Source organism: Thermobia domestica, chromosome 16, assembly GCF_964235325.1.
Source record: "Thermobia domestica chromosome 16, izTheDome1.hap1.1, whole genome shotgun sequence".
Taxonomy (NCBI): domain Eukaryota; kingdom Metazoa; phylum Arthropoda; class Insecta; order Zygentoma; family Lepismatidae; genus Thermobia; species Thermobia domestica.
In genome coordinates, this window is record NC_137469.1 from 174,496,823 (window position 1) to 174,516,533 (window position 19,711).

Genomic DNA, 19,711 nt, shown 5'->3' on the forward strand with positions numbered 1-19,711 from the left:
ACGTCTACGTTCAGTAGTTTGTGCAATATTTAACTCTAAAGTTTGTTTGTCCACGCTTTCGGCGGCTTATAACACATAAATGACGCGATGTTTGCCCTATGTTTATTGGAACTTTTTTGTTTGTTTTGCTATCAGGAATCACCTCTGTGTTTTTGTACAACGAATTTAGCATCATACTGTATATCAGAGTCTGTTAGAAAATTGTATACACTGTTTAAATGAAAACTATATATTATATTTCTTAATTGCATTTAATTATTGTTCAAACATGTGTTACAAACCTTCAAGTAAGTATATGTTTATATTAGATGTTCAAAACGTTGGCCGTTGGCGACCAAAGACCTAACAGAACGACTAGCGGTCTCTGCAGCTCTAGTGATTAATGTATCAATAGAGAACGACGATGCACATTCCTCTGTAAATTTCTGGCGAAGGTTATCGAGTGTGCGCAGATTACTTCGATACACTTTATCTTTCATAGTTCCCCACAAGAAAAAGTTCATGGGGTATGGTTGTAAGATCTAGCGAACGAGAAGGGAATTCAAAGAGCCCTCTTCGCCCAATACAATGCCCCTGTAGATTGTCATCGTGCTCGTCATCATTAATGGCATGCAGTAATAGCGGAACGTAACATTTTCACTTAGTGTTTTTCAAAATCAGTCGTACACTTGCAGTGCTAGCCCCCACCTCCCGTGCATATTCCGTAGCAGAGTTCAGTAATGACCTTTTACACTTCTTCAACATGAGAGCCAACAAAGCAGAACTTTTGCTGTAGGCATTCTTTCCGATCTTCCTTTGTGAATATCGCAAATCGTTCCATTCGCCTCAAATTTGTCAACAATGCGCTTGATTGTTCGGCGGGTTGGTGGTTCAGTACCAAAGTTCCCTCTGCACTGACATTCCACTTCGCTGACATTTCCAAACCTGATGAAACACTTCAAAACGTATTTACGCTGAACGTCAAACATACTCTCTCTCTCCCGACCACTTCCCTCGCCTGTTCTCGCAATCACTCGCGCTAGCGATCATCGGCTCGCGCTCACCTCTCTCGACTTGGCTTGCACTCATTATTATTAACTGGGCTCGCGTTCACTCGGGCTCACACTCACTTCTCTCAACTGGGCTCACGATTACTCCTCCTATATATATATATATATATATATATATATATATATATATATATATATATATATATATATATATATATATATATGTATGTGTGTGTGTGTGTGTGTGTGAGAGTGAAAAATACCTTGTAACCTCTTATTTTCTACGCCACTGCTGTTCTTATCACTCATAAGGTGATATATATGTAAATGTATTTATGTATTTTATATTCCAATATTTCTCGTACATGTATATTTATTTATTTATAAAAGAAGAGGGAAATTTAAAGGTATCCGGTCAAGACAAGTGCAAGAACAAAAACAGAGCATGAACAAAAACCGCGCATGAAAATACCGCATGGATGAAAACAGCACATGGACAAAAATTGCGCACGGACAAAACAGCACATGCAAACACAACGTGGACAAAAACAGCGCATGACTAAAACCGTGCATGCACAAAAACAACGCGTATAAATACAGCGTGGTAAAACAACGCATGGACAAAAGGCGCGCACAGACAAACAACAGCGCAAGCAAATACAGCGTGGACAAAAACCATAGATGAATATTTTGTACTAGGCTCGCTCGGGCTCGAGTAACTTCTTCCAAATGGGTTCGTGCTCACTCGAGCTCACGATCACTTATTTCAATTGAGCTCGCACTCCCGACCACTTCCCTCGCCTGTTCTCGCAATCACTCGCGCTAGCGATCATCGGCTCGCGCTCACCTCTCTCGACTTGGCTTGCACTCATTATTATTAACTGGGCTCGCGCTCACTCGGGCTCACACTCACTTCTCTCAACTGGGCTCACGATTACTCCTCCAAACTGTGCTCGCGCTTACACGGGTTCGCACTCACTTCTCTCGACTGGACTCGCGTTGACTAATCCTAAGTGGGTTTGCGTTCAGTCGGACTCGCGCTCACTTCTCTGAACTAAACTCGCGCTTTCTCGGGCTCGCGATCACTTCTCACAACGGGGCTCGTGCTTACTCGGTCTCACATTCACTTCTCTCGACTGGGCTCACGATCACTCGAACTCGCGCACACTTATTTCATTGAGGCTCGGGCTCGTGCTTAATTATTTAGCCCGAGCCAGGTGGAGCGTGAGTGTTGAGCTCGCTAATTTGGACACCTATGATAAAAGCATTCATGGCCTGCAATGCACATAATATCCCAAAGCAAACATTAAGGCAATAGTTCTGAGACTAATCTAGCAAACTACACTAGCTCTTGCGCTGAACTCGACTCTTGGCTGGAACGCGCTAACTTGCAGTATTTCAAACTTTACTATAGATTACATCTTAATGCTGATTTCTAAAAGTCAGGGCTATAATAACAAGTAACACTTCCCAAGTGTAATACTCCCAGTTTGATAAAATTTGGCAGGTAGATACTACATATAAAACAAACGAATACGTGTTTTTCTTATTTTCTGGGGAAAAACGATTTTATGGGGAAAAAGCCCCATCCAAAATTTTGGAAGTTGATGTTCGAAGAGCAAAAACAAGTGAACCGAAATCGTGCACAAATATTGTAGACGTAAAATGAGGGAATACATGTTTCGTATTTACCTGGAAGAAATGGTTAGGTGAGGCACGGACACCTCCAAACCCTTGATCACAAAATATCCAAAGTGTTAACAACAGTATTTCAGAAGTGCTTAAAGGACAAGAAGAACTGGAACGAAATTTTGTGTAATGACAATATGCAAAAGAATAAACAAATACGGGTCGTTTATTTCCTGCGGAAAAGCGGTTTTAGGCTGCGAAACCCCCACCCAAAATTTGGACACTTTATGCCCGAAAATCAAGAAGAAGTGCACCGAAGTGAATGAAATTGTTCACAATTATTGTAGACGTAAAATGATGGAATACGGGTTTCGTACTTTCCTGAAAAAAATATAGGGGGCACGGACCCCTCTAACCTTTGTTCTTGAAATACCAAAGTGCTAATATCAGTATACCAGAAGTGCGTAAAGGATATGAAGAATTGCAACAAAACTTTGTGTAATGACAATCTAAAAATAAATAAGCAGATTTTTTTATTTTGTGTGGAGAAACGGTTTTAGGGGGCAAAATCCCCCACTAAAAATTTTGAGAGTTGACGCCCGAAAATCAAGAAGAAGTGCACCGAAGTGAATGAAATTGTAAACAGATATTTTAGACGCAAAATGAGGGAATATGTATTTGGAGTTTTCCTGAAAAAAAAAACGGTTGGGTAGGCTACAGATTTTCTAAACCGTTGATTACGAAATATCTAATGTGAAAATAAGTATACGTCAGAAGTTCCTAGAGGATATGGAAAATAGCAAGGAAACCTCATATACGGACAATTTGCAAAACAATAAACGAAAAGTGTTTTAATTTGTGCGGAAAATCAGTGTTGGGGCCAAGGCCCCCTCCGAAAAATAGTAAATAATACCGTAATAGCTCAGGAAGAAGTGGGCCGAAGAAAATGAAATTATGTGTAGATATTGTGTATGTAAAATAGAGCCTTTCGTGTTTCTCAAGTGTTCGTACCCGATTTGCTTCAAACTTGGCACATCAACACCACACTTAAAAATGATCTTTCAAAAATGAATACATTTTACTACTAAAAAAAAATTGAGTAAATTTGTCTCAATTTTGAGGAGAAAATAACTCAAAAAATGAGAATGAGGAAATTTAGTTGCATATTTGAGTCAGAGACTGGTTCTCAAAAACGAGTAATAATGTAGTCTTAAAAAATATTGTTTTATGACATAGATATATAATTGAATATCGTGAGATATAAAAGACAGTTTGCAAATGCAAGACTATGGAAAACAAGAACGAACAAGCTAACATAAGAGCACAAAAGTCCTTTATAATCCTGAACTATATGTTCTCATTCTGGCTGATGCAGGAACTACTTAGCGGATGGATAAAGAGAAAGTTAAAAGGAAATATGGACGAAAAGTGTTGTTTACTAACAGCATATAGTATTTCGCAGGTAAGTACTGCTAGCAACATGAATTTAGTTTTAAGTGTGAATGCAACATTCCTTGTGTGCGATCATTGTAATCGATTGACGGTTAATCACGACAATCCATTATTTTCCTTCGAAAATCATGAGTAATGCTTCTAGGTACTGGTTCCCAGATAGAATGCCCGGAAGCCTCACTCTATGCTTCTGGGCATTCTATATCTTAGACAAAGTTGTTGTGTTAATGATATGCGACTTTCCAATATATTCAGTAAATGGTTTACTTTTTTTTTTTTTTTGGTGAATTGGGGCGTGCAGGTTTACTTTTGGCGCTGCACTCTAAATAACTGTTGTTAAAATACAATTCTTTTAATAATTTCCTTCTTATTGTCCCCTAAAAGATTTGTGGCGGGTGACATGAAAAAACTCCCTTGCGGGAAGGTTCTAGATTACTGGTCCCCCATGTAGGTTAGTAGCTGTTTTGGTTTCTTTCTCTACTAAAGTTTATACATTTAATCTACACAGTATTGCCGAGCGAGCGTTAGCGAGTGAAGGCGGTTTAGAGCCCCGCAGGGCACGTTGTTTTCTGTCTTTATTATTGCTCAATGGGAAGGAGGACCAGTAATCTAGAACATTGCCCTCACTTGCAGGCCCGTATCCACGCGGGGGATCTAGGGGGTCGGGCTCCTAAATTTTTACTGCCTGCCTAAAATGTTCACGGTAGGCTTGCAAATGAACTATAATATGGTTGGATTCACCCCCCCCCTACATTTTTGGGCTGGCTACCGGCCTGCTCACTTGCACAGATAAAATTTCAAGGGACCACCAGAAGTATTAGTTGAAAAATTGCAATTCCTTTACGATTGCCATATAAATACGGATTCCGTATCTGTTGCATAAAAGCTACAATGTAAAAAAAAAACACAGGCATTACTCGAGCAGACTGTTCTATCAAGTTTTGACACATTTCTTACATTCTCAGGTTGGGTTAAAGTTTTTTTTTTTTTTTAGCAGCACTAAATAATAAGCTCCAGTACTACATACAGATTAACTTCAGAAGGGCTCGATGTAAATACAGTGTGGACGTATGGCATAAACACGAACAAACTTGTGCTAGGTGGCAATAAAAGCATGAATGCTATCTAACCGAGTCAGTGCAGGACGAACCTGGTGGCACTGTTCGTAGGTTTCTTTAAGAAAATTTCCCTCGACTGACACAAACTTTTCACTTTATCAAATTTTCCGTTGTTTGTTGAGTGTCCAATACTTATGACAGAAGTTATGTAATAATTTTAATTTAGCTATATTAAGGGAACTACCACCAGTGGCGTCATTTAGGGGGCAGGGAGGGGTAATTGCACCCCCTGAGGTTGAGATTTATATAGATTTTTTGAGTAGAATAGTAGTCAGTGAAAAACGCAAAATTTTCTTATATCAAGGGACCTTGCCCTCCCACAAGCAAAATCTGAAATGACGCTTCTGCTACCAACCACATTTGTTTTATTCATTTACATTTTCCTTCTATTTTTACGTTTTTTTTTTTTTTTTTTTTTTTTTTTTTTTTTTTTTTGCAAAAGTATATACACAGCCAACAAAATGAAATATAGTGAAATCTTTCAGTTTAACATCCCATGATTATGCCTTTAGGTTAAGGGAGACGATGATTAAAGGAAGTGAATGATGATGGAAGAATGAGAAAGTGGGAGGAAACGGGAGTACCTCGACAAAATCCACGAACACAATGTTGTTTATCACAAGCTTGCTTGGGTGAAAATCATACCAAGGAAACCATGCACCTGAGGTAAGCGCTCCCCACTGAGCCATCGTGCACCCCACTAGCTAACAATGGGTGCAAATTATGCTACTTGCAGCACACACAAACTATTGCAATTGTATTGGTTTATTTCTGAATAACAAAGAACAATTTAAGTAGTGATGTTCGTTAACAAGAGTCTAATTGCTACTTCACATTATTCATGTATGCGCATTTCTAACATTGCAGTAAAACATTATGACAATGAACTACTTTGGAACTTCATGACTAGAAAAAGGTAAAATATATTATTTAATAGAATATATTTGTATAACAATTAAATCTTTATATTTCAGATGGATGCTGAATTTAAAAATTTGTTCGGCGCGACAGAGTCTGTTTTCAATGTCATCTGTTTGGCAGTGATAATTTTCTTTAAGGTTTCGCTAGAGAAAGTTCTTGGTGAGTAAGATCAAGTTTTCGTGTATATTTATCATATTTCAGGTTGCATGTATAAATATATACACAAGAGTCTATTTGTCATCAACACAACCCTACTTCTGGCAAAGCACCCATTTGTTTGTTTTTTTCTTTCTTTCTTTACAGTATCTTTTTATAGTGTCTATTCACAAACATTGTTTTATTGTTATAATTCAATCGCAGCAAATAGTAGCTTTTATATGCTTTACTTTGAAAAGTAAAAATAAGTCAGTATTTTGAAACACGTAATACCTTTTAAATAAACGTACATGAACTCAAAATTGCACATCTTTGGCTTAATATCTTCACGTCTTAAGACAGTGATGGGCAAAGCATGGCCCGCGGATTAGATGTAGCTCCTTAAACGTTTCCACCCAGCCCACGACGTGATTCATTACCTGACGAATATAACTTCACTTCTGAGAATCAGTGGATTATACTTCGAGCCAAATTATGAGAAATGTTTAAAAATGCATTCACAATACCATTTATCACATTCCCCTTCATGATCTTTCGAGTATTAATAGAGCTTGGTTTTACAAGTGATACAATCACTGTTTTTTTTAAATTATATTGGCCCACCTATATTTTTTCCGTTTTTCTTTAGCCTGCGGCCCAAAATGTTTCCCCATCATTGTGCTAAGGAATATAACAATTGTCTAGGGCTTTAGAAAGCAGTACACTTTAAGTAAAACCTTATTTCAACTCATGGAAGTAGTTTTTGAATAATTTAGTGTGATTTACATTGTACTTCAAAAAATATTTTGGCAGACAATAGCAATATCTACTAATTCCAAACATTATTATATACTGACTTAGTCATATTTTCTCTCTATAGCAATCAATTGCGCACTACATTTGCTTCCATTTCTACTACCACAAGGTGTAATCATACGTAAGAAAGGAGCTAAAATAGTAAGGAGAAGGCCGGCACCTTACAGGAGCCACGAATATGTCATTGCAGAGCTACAGGTAAGTCATGTCAGGCGTTTCATTGGACACATAATTTTTGTATACCTTCCTGATTAGGAATATGTCTATTATCGTTCAACTGTAGTCATAGTTTCATAATTACAGAGTTAATAATTTACTTTCCAGGTTATGCGTTTTGGAAATATCTTAATAGAAGGATGGTTTTATAAATAATTTGATTTGCATACTAATGGATGGTTCTACCGTCATCTGTATATGTAGCAGGGTTGGCAAAAACCATGGCTTTTATTGAAAAAACAAAAAAAAACGGGTTTTTTGGTTTAAACCAGGTTTATTTGGTTTAAATAATTTGCTCTATATATTCATATCATATATGGACAGAAATAAGTTTGTTTCGCCTTGATGTTATTATGCAACAGCCGGGTTATGCTCGAAGGGGTCACATAAGCTTAAAGCGGAATAAAAACTGCTTCTCGAGTTACATCCGAGAAAAATTGTCCTCCATTTGAACTCGGAACCAGGACTAATTGGCCACAAATGCGATACGTCTGCCGACTCACTCACGAAGGAATCCTGATAAAAATACGTTGTACTGATCTTTACATGCTTCTTAATATAGCTCTCAAGAGTCATTTCAGAAGGACAAAAAGATAAACAGTGCACAAGTGAAACCATTATACTGAATTACATATGGACAATTTCAAAGTACTACGGAGTACAGACGAACTAATTTAATTCAAGTTAGTTAACAACGACTTTTATTGGTCCAAATTAAAGAAATACAACGACTTAATTTGCATATCACAAAGATATTATTTGAGTCCACTTTGGCTCAGACTCATTTATACATAAATAGATATCGAAGATACTTCTCATTTTACTAAATGCCTCTCGTGGGGTCTGTATGACCCTCCTTCCCCCTCACACACACAAAGTACGGCATTTCGATGTATTTTATCAATAGTAAACAAAACAATATTTAGAAAGTTTCTTTGATTGCAATTACATAACAATAATAACTACAAAAAAAATCACAAAACAAACATTTATAAACTTACATAAAAAAAAGTTGCTTTTGTAGTATAATCTTTTTGAGTAATGAATGGGGAATTTAGGTCTGAATATAATACGAATGATATACGGGAGTGAAACGTGATAACCCACAAATGTGTGTTCATCAAGATTTTACAAACACTTACACTTTTACGAACATTTTCGTTATTTGGTTTAAACCAGTTGTTTTTTTTAAAAAAAAAAACAGCTGCTTTAAACATTGGTTTAAACCATGGTTTAAACCAGCCAACCCTGATATGTAGTCATTAAGTTTCCTTTCTATGAATAAAGAATCTGTATTCTCAAGCAGTGGCGTAACTAACAGGCTCCCGGTATTTAAGTTTCGGAGTATAACTTTATAATGTTTGGATGTTAAAAGCACTTTGCAGAGTTCCTCCGTGGCTAAGCGGTTAGCGTACGCGCTCTTGGCGCGGGAGACCCGGGTTCGATTCCCGGCGGGAGCTCATGTGGTTCGGATTCCACGTTAATCAGTAGGTCCACGTCTCACATAGCCTCGCTGCTGAAAGGGACGCTAAACTGAAATTCAACTCCATTCAAAAGCACTTTGCAGGTTTCATATTACTGCAAGAGTACTCTACTTAGAGGAAAAAGAAATAACGGAACCAGCTATAATAGATTTAGTGAATTCTACTCGGAAAAAGTATCGCCTTTTGTTGCAACAACTAACAAGTTTCCGATGAGTAGTGAAGAAACAATTTAGTGAAATTTTAACTTGGAATTAATTAACCAATTATTTAGTCGTAGATAACTTCCTATGTTAGTAGTGTTCTGGATTTGTGTACTTCTTTACAACTGTATCTCACTGTGCCTCTGACGAAGCCAATCCTGAGCGATCATTCAGTACACTAAAAGCCATCAAACGTTATATTCGTAGAACAAGGTCGAAGATGAAATTGAGCTCAGCCCCGTAACTTGGGCTTTTTCTTGGAAGACCAAACATTAATTAGACCTCCTAAAATATGTCAAGTTGAGGCCCCCTAGAATAATGATGGCATTTGAAGTGAAATCCTTACTAAACGTGTTCGATACTTCTTGGGGCGCCAGTTGATGGTTTACTAAAGTAAGATCCAGATTACATATATGCTACATCTTAAAGCAATGTATTTCGTTCAGATAGTGGGGCAGCAGAAACATCTTAAATTATTTGCAATGCTTTTGAAAATAGTACGGTGCTTCACAAGTTAACTAAATGAGACAATATGTTGAAAGCCTTACTAAATATATATTTTGTCTGGGGCTCTAATAGGACACATTTTACTGAATGAGGCTCGGAACACATTTTCGTTTCATTTTTTTTTTTCCTGTTATGTGGTAAACCTATTCCAAGCTTTATTTATAGGTTCCTGTTCATATCACATCATACAAAGCAACAAAGTTTTAACTCAAATGAATCCTATCAAACAACTGGAAGCTTAATTGGGGGGGGGTCAGTTTCCCCATTCCCTGGCAAAAGTTACGGCATTGGTTGAGCCCTTTACCAATCCTGAGCACTGAAAGCGAAGAATGGCACCACGTTGATGTTGAGAAAGTAGTCAGCGAATTACTCTCCGAAAAAAAAAAATACGCCGGTTTAGAAATATGTGAGCAAGTTCCACAAGTTTTGACGAGTTTTCATATGTTAGTTGTAATGTGAACGTTAGGAAGAAATTATTTCTGCTCTTGCCTTTGAGGTGAGCGGTCCCAGGTTCGACTCCTGGTGGGGACACTCGGCCGAAAGAGTGTAACAGCTTTTTCAGACCTGCCATCTTGAGTGAAGTCTTTCTTGGGTTTCGTTCATTCATACCATTCAAATGCCGGGATGGAGGTACCTAATATAATGGTCCCAGGCTGCTTCCTTCCTTTCCCAATCCTTTCTTCCTTCCCTTTCATCGTACAGTGGGCTCGCTGAGGGACGTCATCCTTCATACGGGATGGGCAAACGTGGCCTTAGATACCGACAGCCCAGAAATCTAATTCCTAATTCCTAGAAATTATTTCTTTTAAGAAACTTTTTAGTCCCATGTAATTGCTTAATAATAATAATAATAATAATAATAATAATAATAATAATAATAATAATGTGCAATTTTTGTATATTAGCAAGTAGTGTCTGACTAGATGGAAAAATAACTCTACTACTGTATAAATTGTACGTGTGCCATGAACGTAGAAACAGGAAGAGCCCTCTTGACATTTTCGCGGATGGAGGGGGCATGCATTCTTAGTTACGCTACTGTTCTCAAAGCATTCTAGTAATTTGTTTAACAATTGCTAAAAAAGTAGAAATCGAATAACGGTGAAATTTTATATAACTTAGAATTTGTGGTGTGATTCATTGTTTCTTTCTTTCTTTTTTTTTCCTGGAAGGGAAACAGTGAAGGAAACTGATCAGAGGATTTTACTTATGTTGGTGACTCATAGCCTTTCTTAAAACTGGTTTATTGTTTCCTTGTCTTGCATAGATGAAACAGATCGAAATGTTTTTGGTTACCTTTCAATTTCCTTATTTTTATAATCTTATTTCAATTGATATTAATCCTTCCAGAACGTGACAACCCTACTATTATTATAAAGATCGCCATAGACGAGTCAGGTCTTAAGTCTTTCATTTGATGTTTATTAGGATCACGCAAGTGGAATATATATAATATTGTAATGTTAGTACCATAGGTGTTCATTTTACTCCGACCTCACTCACCTTCATTCTCACAGTGAATTGGCCCTCGCCCTCACCTTCGAAGAGAGTTGACCATCGCTCTCGCCTTCGTGTTGGGAATTTGTCCTCGCTCTAGCCCTGACAGTGACAGTTGGCCCTCGCCCTCGCTGTCCAAGCTTGTCATCGCCCTCGCGTCATTATGGTTGAGAGAGAATTTGAGGGTGAGGATGCCCTCGAGAGGGCCATCCTCGCAAGGGTTAACACCTCTGGCTTAGTACGTCCGTTACACCGCTCGATAACTCTTCAACAAAAGATAATTTTGAAATTGTTTTCTGCAATCGACTGCTAGATAATTATCTCGGAGGAGTTCGTTAATGGATGTGATCCACCTACTTGTAGTGATAGAAATAAACCATTTCCGGTTAACGTTGATCACTATAGAGCATAGACAGTAATCTCACATTGTATATTTTTTAATCGATTAAGCGTCCCTAGAATATATTCCATTTCCACTCTAATCATTCTGCTAAAACACTAAATGGTAGATCTACTACAACTTCTGGTTTCAATATTAATTGAAGAAATATTGCGTAATTCTCTTTACTGTCTTTACCAGAGTCTATATTATCGTATTTCAATTGATACTAATTCAAATTAGAACGTAGCAACACTAATATTATTCGAGATATCGCCATACACGAATAAGATTTATAAGTATTTCATTTTATCTTTATTTCTATTGTCACTAATTACACAATCTCTTTGTTTCCAGGGAGATGAAGGCATAGACACATTTATAGCAAATGAAAAACTTCTGGGAGGATCTCGTGTCCATTGGCAGTCAACACAGACTGTTTTCCAACGAATGCATACATCTGTCATAGTACTTTGTAGGCATATTCAGAGGGTTCATGTATCCTCATTGTCTTGTGTAAGTTGTTATAAAAATTGTGCTCATGTATAGACTTAGTTTATTATTTGACAAATAAAAAATACAATGTACAAACATATTTTCCTTTAATCAAAATAAAACAAAAATATATACATTTAAGTTTGTTTGTGTGTGTGTGTGTGTGTGAGTGTAATGTCGCATAATTATGTTTCAAGGCTAAAGGAGAAGGCAATGATAATGAAGTGATGCAATGAAGAAAGTAGGAGGAAACGAGAATACATCGAGAAAACCAGTGCACATAAAATTTGTCCACCATATCAGGCTTACTTGTTTAAAACTACGCAAACCAACATAATAAGTTACAAGGAGCTTGTGTGTTGATTAAATTAAAATTCTCATCTATGCTATTTATGGAAACAACAGGTCTCAGCATAAAAATGTAACCTTGCAGATTCAAAATTGAGTAAAAAAGTACTTTAACAATTAGATTATATTAGTATTCAAAAATAGGAATGGGAGTATTTATTCTGCTGCCTTGCAGGCACAGGGAAAATTCCCCAAAATTACAAAGGTAGATGAATTTCACACTGCACTAAAAAAATTATAGTAAGTACGCCTTCTACACATTAATATTGATGTTAGACATTTTCATCTTCAAAGTTGGGAAATAGAAGTAATTTTTGAAGTACTCGTATTTTTTCAAAAACTGATTTCTATTTTCCAACTTTTAAGAGGAAAATGTTTTAACTTCAATATTAATGTGTAGAAGGCGTACTTACTATAAATTGTCCAGTGCAGTGTGAGAGTAATCTTCCTTTCTAGTTCCAGGAAACCTTCCCTGTGTCAGCAAGGCAGCAGAATAAGTACTTTTTTCTCATTTTTGAATACTAATAAAATCTCATTTTTGAGTACTTTTTTACTCTTTTAAAAAAAAAAACCCTTCTCATTTTTGAGAAGAGTTTTTCTTAAGTTTGAGAGGAAATATTCTCAATTTTTTGAGAACGTGTGTTTCTCAGTTTTGCGGCTATCTGAGCATTTCGAATACTTTTCTACTCACTTTTGAGTATACATGTTCTCAATTGTGAGGAAAGCATTACTAGTTTTTGAACAAAGAGTTTCTCAATGTTGATTACATTCATCTCATTTTACGGTTAACTTTCTCATTTTTGAGAAAATATGTTCTCGTTATTTTTGAGAAATAGCAGTTTCTCATTTTATTTAAGAATATTTTATCTCGCTTTTAAGAGAATTTTTACTCAAAAGTGAGTAAAATTTACTCAAATTTGAGTACATATTGTTCTTATATTTTGAACACCCACACATTCTCACTTTTGAGAACAATGTATTCGGAGCTATTCTGAGAACACAATGTTCTCAAATTTGAGTCAATTTTACTCATTTTTGAGTAAGTATTTTTATCAGTGCAAACAGGAAATAATTCGGTACCTGATTATCGTTACGAGGAAAAACATTGTAAGGGTTTAAGGCGCCTCCTGAAATACTATCAAATACACTATAGTGTTTGTGCTCACTGTTGATCTGTCAAATTTGAAGAAATCAGATGGAGACACTTGTGACACAGGCCTTATTTTACATGTACAATATCTACACACAACTTCGTTCGCTTCCGTTCACTCCTTCCGCCATCCAACGCCTCGGTCCACCGAACAGTTTTTTAAGGAAAATACGAAACACCTATTCCCTCATCTTACCTCTACACTCTCTCTGCACAGTTTCATTACCTTTGACCAAATTCTTCTTGCCTTTCGGACGTCAAATTTCAAAATTTTGCGTGAGAGCTTTTGCCCCTAAAACCGTTTTTCCCCAGAAATTAAAAAAATCGTATTCGTTTATTTTTCGTTTATTGTTCCTACACAATGTTTTGTACCCAAGTCTTCATATGCTTTAGGCACTACTGACATACTGTTATTAGCACTTTTGATATTTCCTGATCAAAGGTTTGGAGGGTAAATGCCCCAGTGAAGCTTTTTTTTTTTTTTTTTTTAGAAAAGTATGAAACACGTATTCCTTCATTTTTGTCTACAATATTAGTGCACAATTTCATTCACTTCGGTGCACTTCTTCCTGAATTTCGGGTTTCAATTTTGAAAATTTTGGGTGTGTGCTTTTGCCTCCTAAAACCGTTTTTCAGCGAAAAAAGAAAAAACATATTCGTTTATTTTTTGTCTGTTGTCCCTACACAAAGTTTCGTTGCAATTCTTTATGTCCTTTACATACATCTGACATACTGTTATTAGCATTTTTGATATTTCGTGATCAAAGTTTTGTAGTGGTCCTGCCTCACCTAACCCTTTTTTCCTGGAAAATACGAATCAGGTATTCCATCATTGTACGTTTACAATACCTGTGCACAATTACGTTTACTTCAATCCACTTGTTTTCCCTTTTTAGGGGTCAACTTTTAAAATTTTGGGTGTGGGCTTTTGCCCCTAAAACCGTTTATCAGTAGAAAATAAAAAAAAACTATTCGTTTATTTTATGTATAGTATCTACCTGCCAAATTTTATCAAAATCGGAGTGTTACATTTGGGAAGTGTTACTTGTAAGTCATTGTTACGCAAAATGGGACAAATGGAGCATCCAAGATGTCAATGCGAAGAAATGGGGACACCAGAACATCACGTATTATGGTGTCCATTACTGGAAGAAGAGCTAAAAGGAAGAGATCAAATGAAAATTAAAGAAATAATCGAAATTATAGCTAATGAGGTGGACTATAGGATATTAAGCAAAATAACAAACGACTAATCAGAATTAAGAAGAGAATAATATACTAGGACAAATGATTAAAATTTAAACAAAACGGGGAAACACCGAAATAGGAATGATGTTTATAATAGTGTAGCTGAATGAATGGAAGAGTGGCTGTGAATCTTTCTGGACTGAAGGACTCCTTCAGCAACGTCGCCATTCCGCGTGTCCCAGAAAGAAACTATATGCGTGCACTCGATATATTTCCGATTAAAACCGGATACGAACTCCGGATATATCGAGAGAGAGTACTTTTTTGTGTGTGTATATCGGGAAGGGTGTCGGAAAGTGTATTTGTGTAAGTAGTAAACCTATAAATACCTTTAAAGGAAAAAAATGTCTCGGAACGGAAGCACAATCCAGTAGCCGCATTAACGTATTCAAATGACATGAGGATCTCACAGGGAACAGGCATGAACGTGTCGTCCGGACATCCGAATCAAACCTAGTGTATTAGATAAGCATAACAAAAATATGTTCATGCACAAAACATTAGGTGCCGTGAACAATGAGTAAGTCCCTGAAACCCATTATTCCTGTTAGCATAAAAAAATTGTAGACTCGCAGTGAAAGAGCTATTGCATCAACACTGTTCAATGGAAAATCATGCTTCATAGTTCATTACCTTCAGCATGAAACAAGTTCTCAGAGGTGCTATATATTGGCGCCCATAACGTATATGAATACGGAAAATTGGGATAATATCGGAAAAAATTCCCTCCAAAAATACCTACCATCAAATTTTTCCCCCTCTGGAGTGGCCCCAGATAAAATCACACAATCCAAATGTATCTTAAAAATACTATAGGGTTTAAAAATGAGTGCACAAAGTTTCGTTTCGATAGATGGAATAGATATGAAGGGGAAGGTTGTATACCAATACGCTATGTATGTACAAAACCGGACCGATGACTTGACATGTAAAGAGAACACAATGTAAAAAGTATAAACGCAATACTATTTATTGAGATATCAAGGATTGTACAATGTTTGCTTTGAGGAAGGATGTGCATTGCGGGCCGTGCATACGCTGTTTTTACATAGATGTCCAAACTCGCGAGCCCGACACTAGCGAACCCGGCATTCGTGCCCAGCCGTTCTCGGGCTCAATAATTGAGCGCGAGCCCGAGGTTCAATGATATAAGTGAGCGCGAGAGTCCTAGTGAGAGTGAGCCCAGTAAAGAGAAATAAGTGCTAGCGCGAGCCCAGTCTAGGGAAGTGATCGCGAGCCCGAGTAATCGCGAGTCCAGTTGAGAGAAGTGATCACGAGCGCGAGTCCAGTTCAGGGAAGTGAGCTTTAGCCGGACTGACCGCGAGCTCAGTCGACAGAAGTGAGGCCGAATCCGAGTGAACGCGACCTCACTTAGGATTAGTGACTGCGAGCCTGAGTGAGCGTGAGCATATCGAGGGAATTGAATGCGAGCCCTTGTGTGTGCGAGCCCAGTTTGGGGAAGTGATCGCGAGCACAGTTGAGAGAAGTGATCGTGAGCTCGAGCCTGGTTGAGAGTAGTGATTGCGAGCTCGAGACAGATTGAGGAAAGTGATCGTGAGCTAGAACCTGGTTGAGGGTAGTGATCGCGAGCTCGAGACAGATTGAGGAAAGTGATCGCGAGCCCGAGTGAGTGCGAACTCAGTTGACAGAAGTGAGCGAGAGCCCAGTCGAGAGAAGTGAGTGCGAGATCGAGTGAACGCGAACCCAGTTGAGAGAGATGTGATCGCGAGCGCCAGTCCAGTTGGGGCAAGTCAGCGCGAGCCCGAGTGAGCGTGAGCCCAGCTATGAATAGTGAGTGCAAGCCCGAGCGAGCGCGTGTCTATTCGAGATAAATGAGTGCGAGCACTTACGACTGCTAGCCCAGTTTAGGGAAGTGCTCGCGAGCTCGAGCCCGGTCAAGGTAAGTGAGCGCGTGCCTGAGTGAGTGCGAGCTCAGTTGAGAGAAGTGAGGGCGAGCCCAGTTAAGAATAGCGAGTGCAAGCTCGAGTGTGTGCAAGGCTGAGTGAGTACGAGTCCAGTTGGAAGAAGTGTGCTCGAGCGCAAGCGAGCCTAGTGCAAAATGTTCATCTGATTTTTGTCCGCGCTGTATTTGCGTGCGCGTTTTTGTCCATACGCGGTTTTTGGCCTTGGGCTGTTTTTGTCCACGCTGTATTTGTCTGCTCTGTTTTTGTTCATGCAGTGTTTTTGTCCACCTCTACTTACATGTGCTCTTTTCACTCAACACTGTTATTGTTTGCGCGATTCTGACCTAGAAGCAATTAAAAAGGCAAAAATTGTGAAAAAAAATAATAATTGTCTTTGGAAACTTTGTTCATAATGCGTGAGAATTTTTCTCCTCTTTTTCATTCTCTTTCATTCTTTTCACCAAGAGAAAACTTCCTTACACCTGCACCTCTCTCTATCAAGCATAACCCAAGGTAGCTTTCAATGTTTCCCGTCCCACATCTATCCGCAATCAGTATATCTTGAATAACTTTCAACCTTCCAGCTTTGTGCGAGCAAATTATACAGTCTTTTTTTATGCCCTTCTTTCCAGCAAGATTTAAGAACCTATTCCTCCTACCAATTGATTTAATTATAGTTTGTCGATCTTCAAATATATATATATATATACAATAAAAACAATCCAACGAAAAGCTTGAAGTGTTCTCTTGAAATTGAGCCATCGGGTAAAGAAAAAGCAAAAATAGCTATACTTCATTCAGAAAGGTATTCCGGTACAACACATACGATAACGCAGCTCTTATTAAATATATACGCGGAATAAAACATCTAAATTCTCCTATGTTTAATATGGAAAATAACTATTAATTTTCAGATAAATGTAGTTCAATCATATAAGCATTTACCTCTTCATTTTTTCTCTTTCTCTCTCTCTCTCTCTCTCTCTCTCTCTCTCTATATATATATATATATATATATATATATATATATATATATATATATATATATATATATATATATATATATATATATAGTGCAGTGGCTGATAAAGGGAGGGAAGGGCTATAGCCCCCCTTGGATCCATCCTTTTATATATATATATATCAGGATGTCCCATAAGTCCGTTTACATAAGTCATCTCGGTAAATATTGAAGATACGAAAAAATTACAAGAGAGCAATGTTGTTGGAAAGTATGTGTTTTCAATCTAAAATGTTCGAATTTTCGGAATTGGTCCAACCGTTTGGGCTCTACACTGGTATAGCCCCCAATGGTAAACAAAAATGCAACGTTGCCACATCTTCGTTGGACAACACTGAAGTTAAGTGCGTGTGGTTGGAAGTATCCTGGACTAAGGAGAATAGAACGGACGGCCAAACTAAAGGATATGAAGACGGATCATACGTAACGTCAATCCAAGTTCAGTGGCTTCGCCATCAGAACGGGAGGGGGCAGGTACGAAAAAGAAATTGAATTGAATTTATTCATGGAAAACTAGTATTAATTGCTTAGTTATGTGATCGAGATGAGACAAGAGGATAATTGAATAAAATTAGAAAGAGCCTAAGTGCCAAAACTCAAAAACCAGAGAAAAGTCGATGAACATGAGTTATTATAATACAAGTTAAACGTGTACTGTGACCATGTGAGTGCTTTAAAACAGAAGCAACAACTTTTAAGCTATAAACTCCTTACACACGTATTCTGTTCGGTACTAAATCAACTTTGAGCGATACAATTCAATTCTATTTATTGCGGCACTTAGAACCAGTCTCATTATTCAATTCTTGTCTCGTCTGGGAACAGAAGCGTCAGTTTCCAGACGAGTTCAAACTGCACAAATCAATTATCTCGTACACAGATGCTGGTGTAGAGATAGCGTGCCTGCCTGCCACACGACATTTGGGTAGGTGGAACTTGGCACGAAACCTGCTCCCACGGACCATACTGACTAAAGTTTCTGCGGGTTTCCCCCAGTCTCGCGGGTGCATGCCGGGATGGTCCCTTCTCTCAGGCTAGGGCCAATTCCTTCTCCACCAATCATAGACTTAACTAAAATATCGATGTGACCTTGGAGTATACGCCCGTTCTCTCCTTGAGCAAATAAATAAATAAACTTACTCGGCTGGTGAGCATCATTATTCATTTGCAGTTCTCGGCCCTGTTACTCTTCCGCTCTTTAAATTGTGTAAGTCGTTTTTATATCGTAGGCTACTGAATGAAATATTTTGAACGTATAACGACTAACGTTAGTAGAAATAGACTAAGAGCGCTGAATGTATGGCGACTATATCACGTTCAAATCGTCCATAAGTCACTTCTATGTATAGGGTGCGGAAAAAGTCTCCGAACGGTAAAATATCTCACAAAATGTACAGATCATCAAAAGAAACAAAATAGTTTTGAAAAAGCTATCCAATGACATCAAACGGGGTACGAGAATAACTTTAAAATTTTAAATGTGAACCTCCATTTCTTATTACGCATTTGACGTATTCGTCCATATTTGTTTTAAACTTGCAACAAAATACCAATTGCGACAAAAATGATTTGTTTTTGTTGTAAATAACACTATGAACTCTAACCATAATAACCCTGTTACTAAGAACCACTTCATAAAGCTAGTTTGCAAAATAATTATCCAAATTTGTATTGTATGTAACTTGGCTAAGGTACTAATTGAAGTTTAAATGTATGGATTTATTACGTCAGAAAATAACAAAGGAAAACATTGCCTTGAGCGGGCAAAGAGCCTAGGATCTCTAACTCCTCAATTCAGTACGTTAACCGTATGGCCATAAAGTGCGGGACTGACACTTTGGATTGTCAAATGTTCTGGTACCCTCCCCTATTTTGTATGTACACTTCTCCAAAATATAATTGCATGCCCGAATTTTTCTAAGTCCCTTAAAATTGTAGGTTTGGCAACATCGCAGTGGACGTAATGGTAAGGGAAGTGAAAAGAAAAAATAAGGGGACTTACCAACATAGCTCACAGTTTGCTGTTTGAAATACTCAGTTCTCTTAACTTAATATAATGATACATTTAGAACATAATAGTACTTGGTAAATGCAGAAAACTTGGTTGTAACTAAAGCACCCACGCACACCCACTTATATATTACCACCTCCCCCAAAAACGTATAAGCTTTCGCCGCCGCTAGATTGGCATGTGGGTCTATT

At 37.8% G+C, this 19,711-nt stretch overlaps 1 protein-coding gene across 2 annotated transcripts; it reads left to right on the forward strand.

The window, feature by feature from the left end:
- Positions 1-5,872: 5,872 nt before the first annotated feature.
- On the forward strand, positions 5,873-11,927 carry LOC145672831 (uncharacterized). 2 transcript variants are annotated; one of them, XM_081741979.1, is made up of 3 exons: positions 5,873-6,268; positions 7,125-7,258; positions 11,701-11,927. In XM_081741979.1, exons 1-3 carry the CDS (start codon positions 6,163-6,165, stop codon positions 11,890-11,892), a joined length of 432 nt encoding a protein of 143 aa, XP_081598105.1. In that variant the 5' UTR covers positions 5,873-6,162; the 3' UTR covers positions 11,893-11,927. The 2 variants fall into 2 exon arrangements, 1 of the variants encoding a protein (XP_081598105.1); XR_014128685.1 differs by lacking the exon at positions 7,125-7,258.
- Positions 11,928-19,711: the final 7,784 nt, after the last annotated feature.

Bases quoted from the DNA above. Each gene is read 5' to 3' on its own strand.
- LOC145672831 (XM_081741979.1), top strand. From the start codon at position 6,163: ATGGATGCTGAATTTAAAAATTTGTTCGGCGCGACAGAGTCTGTTTTC. The intron at 6,269-7,124 runs GTGAGTAAGATC...TTCTCTCTATAG, and splicing joins TTCGCTAGAGAAAGTTCTTG to CAATCAATTGCGCACTACAT. The intron at 7,259-11,700 runs GTAAGTCATGTC...CTTTGTTTCCAG, and splicing joins ATGTCATTGCAGAGCTACAG to GGAGATGAAGGCATAGACAC.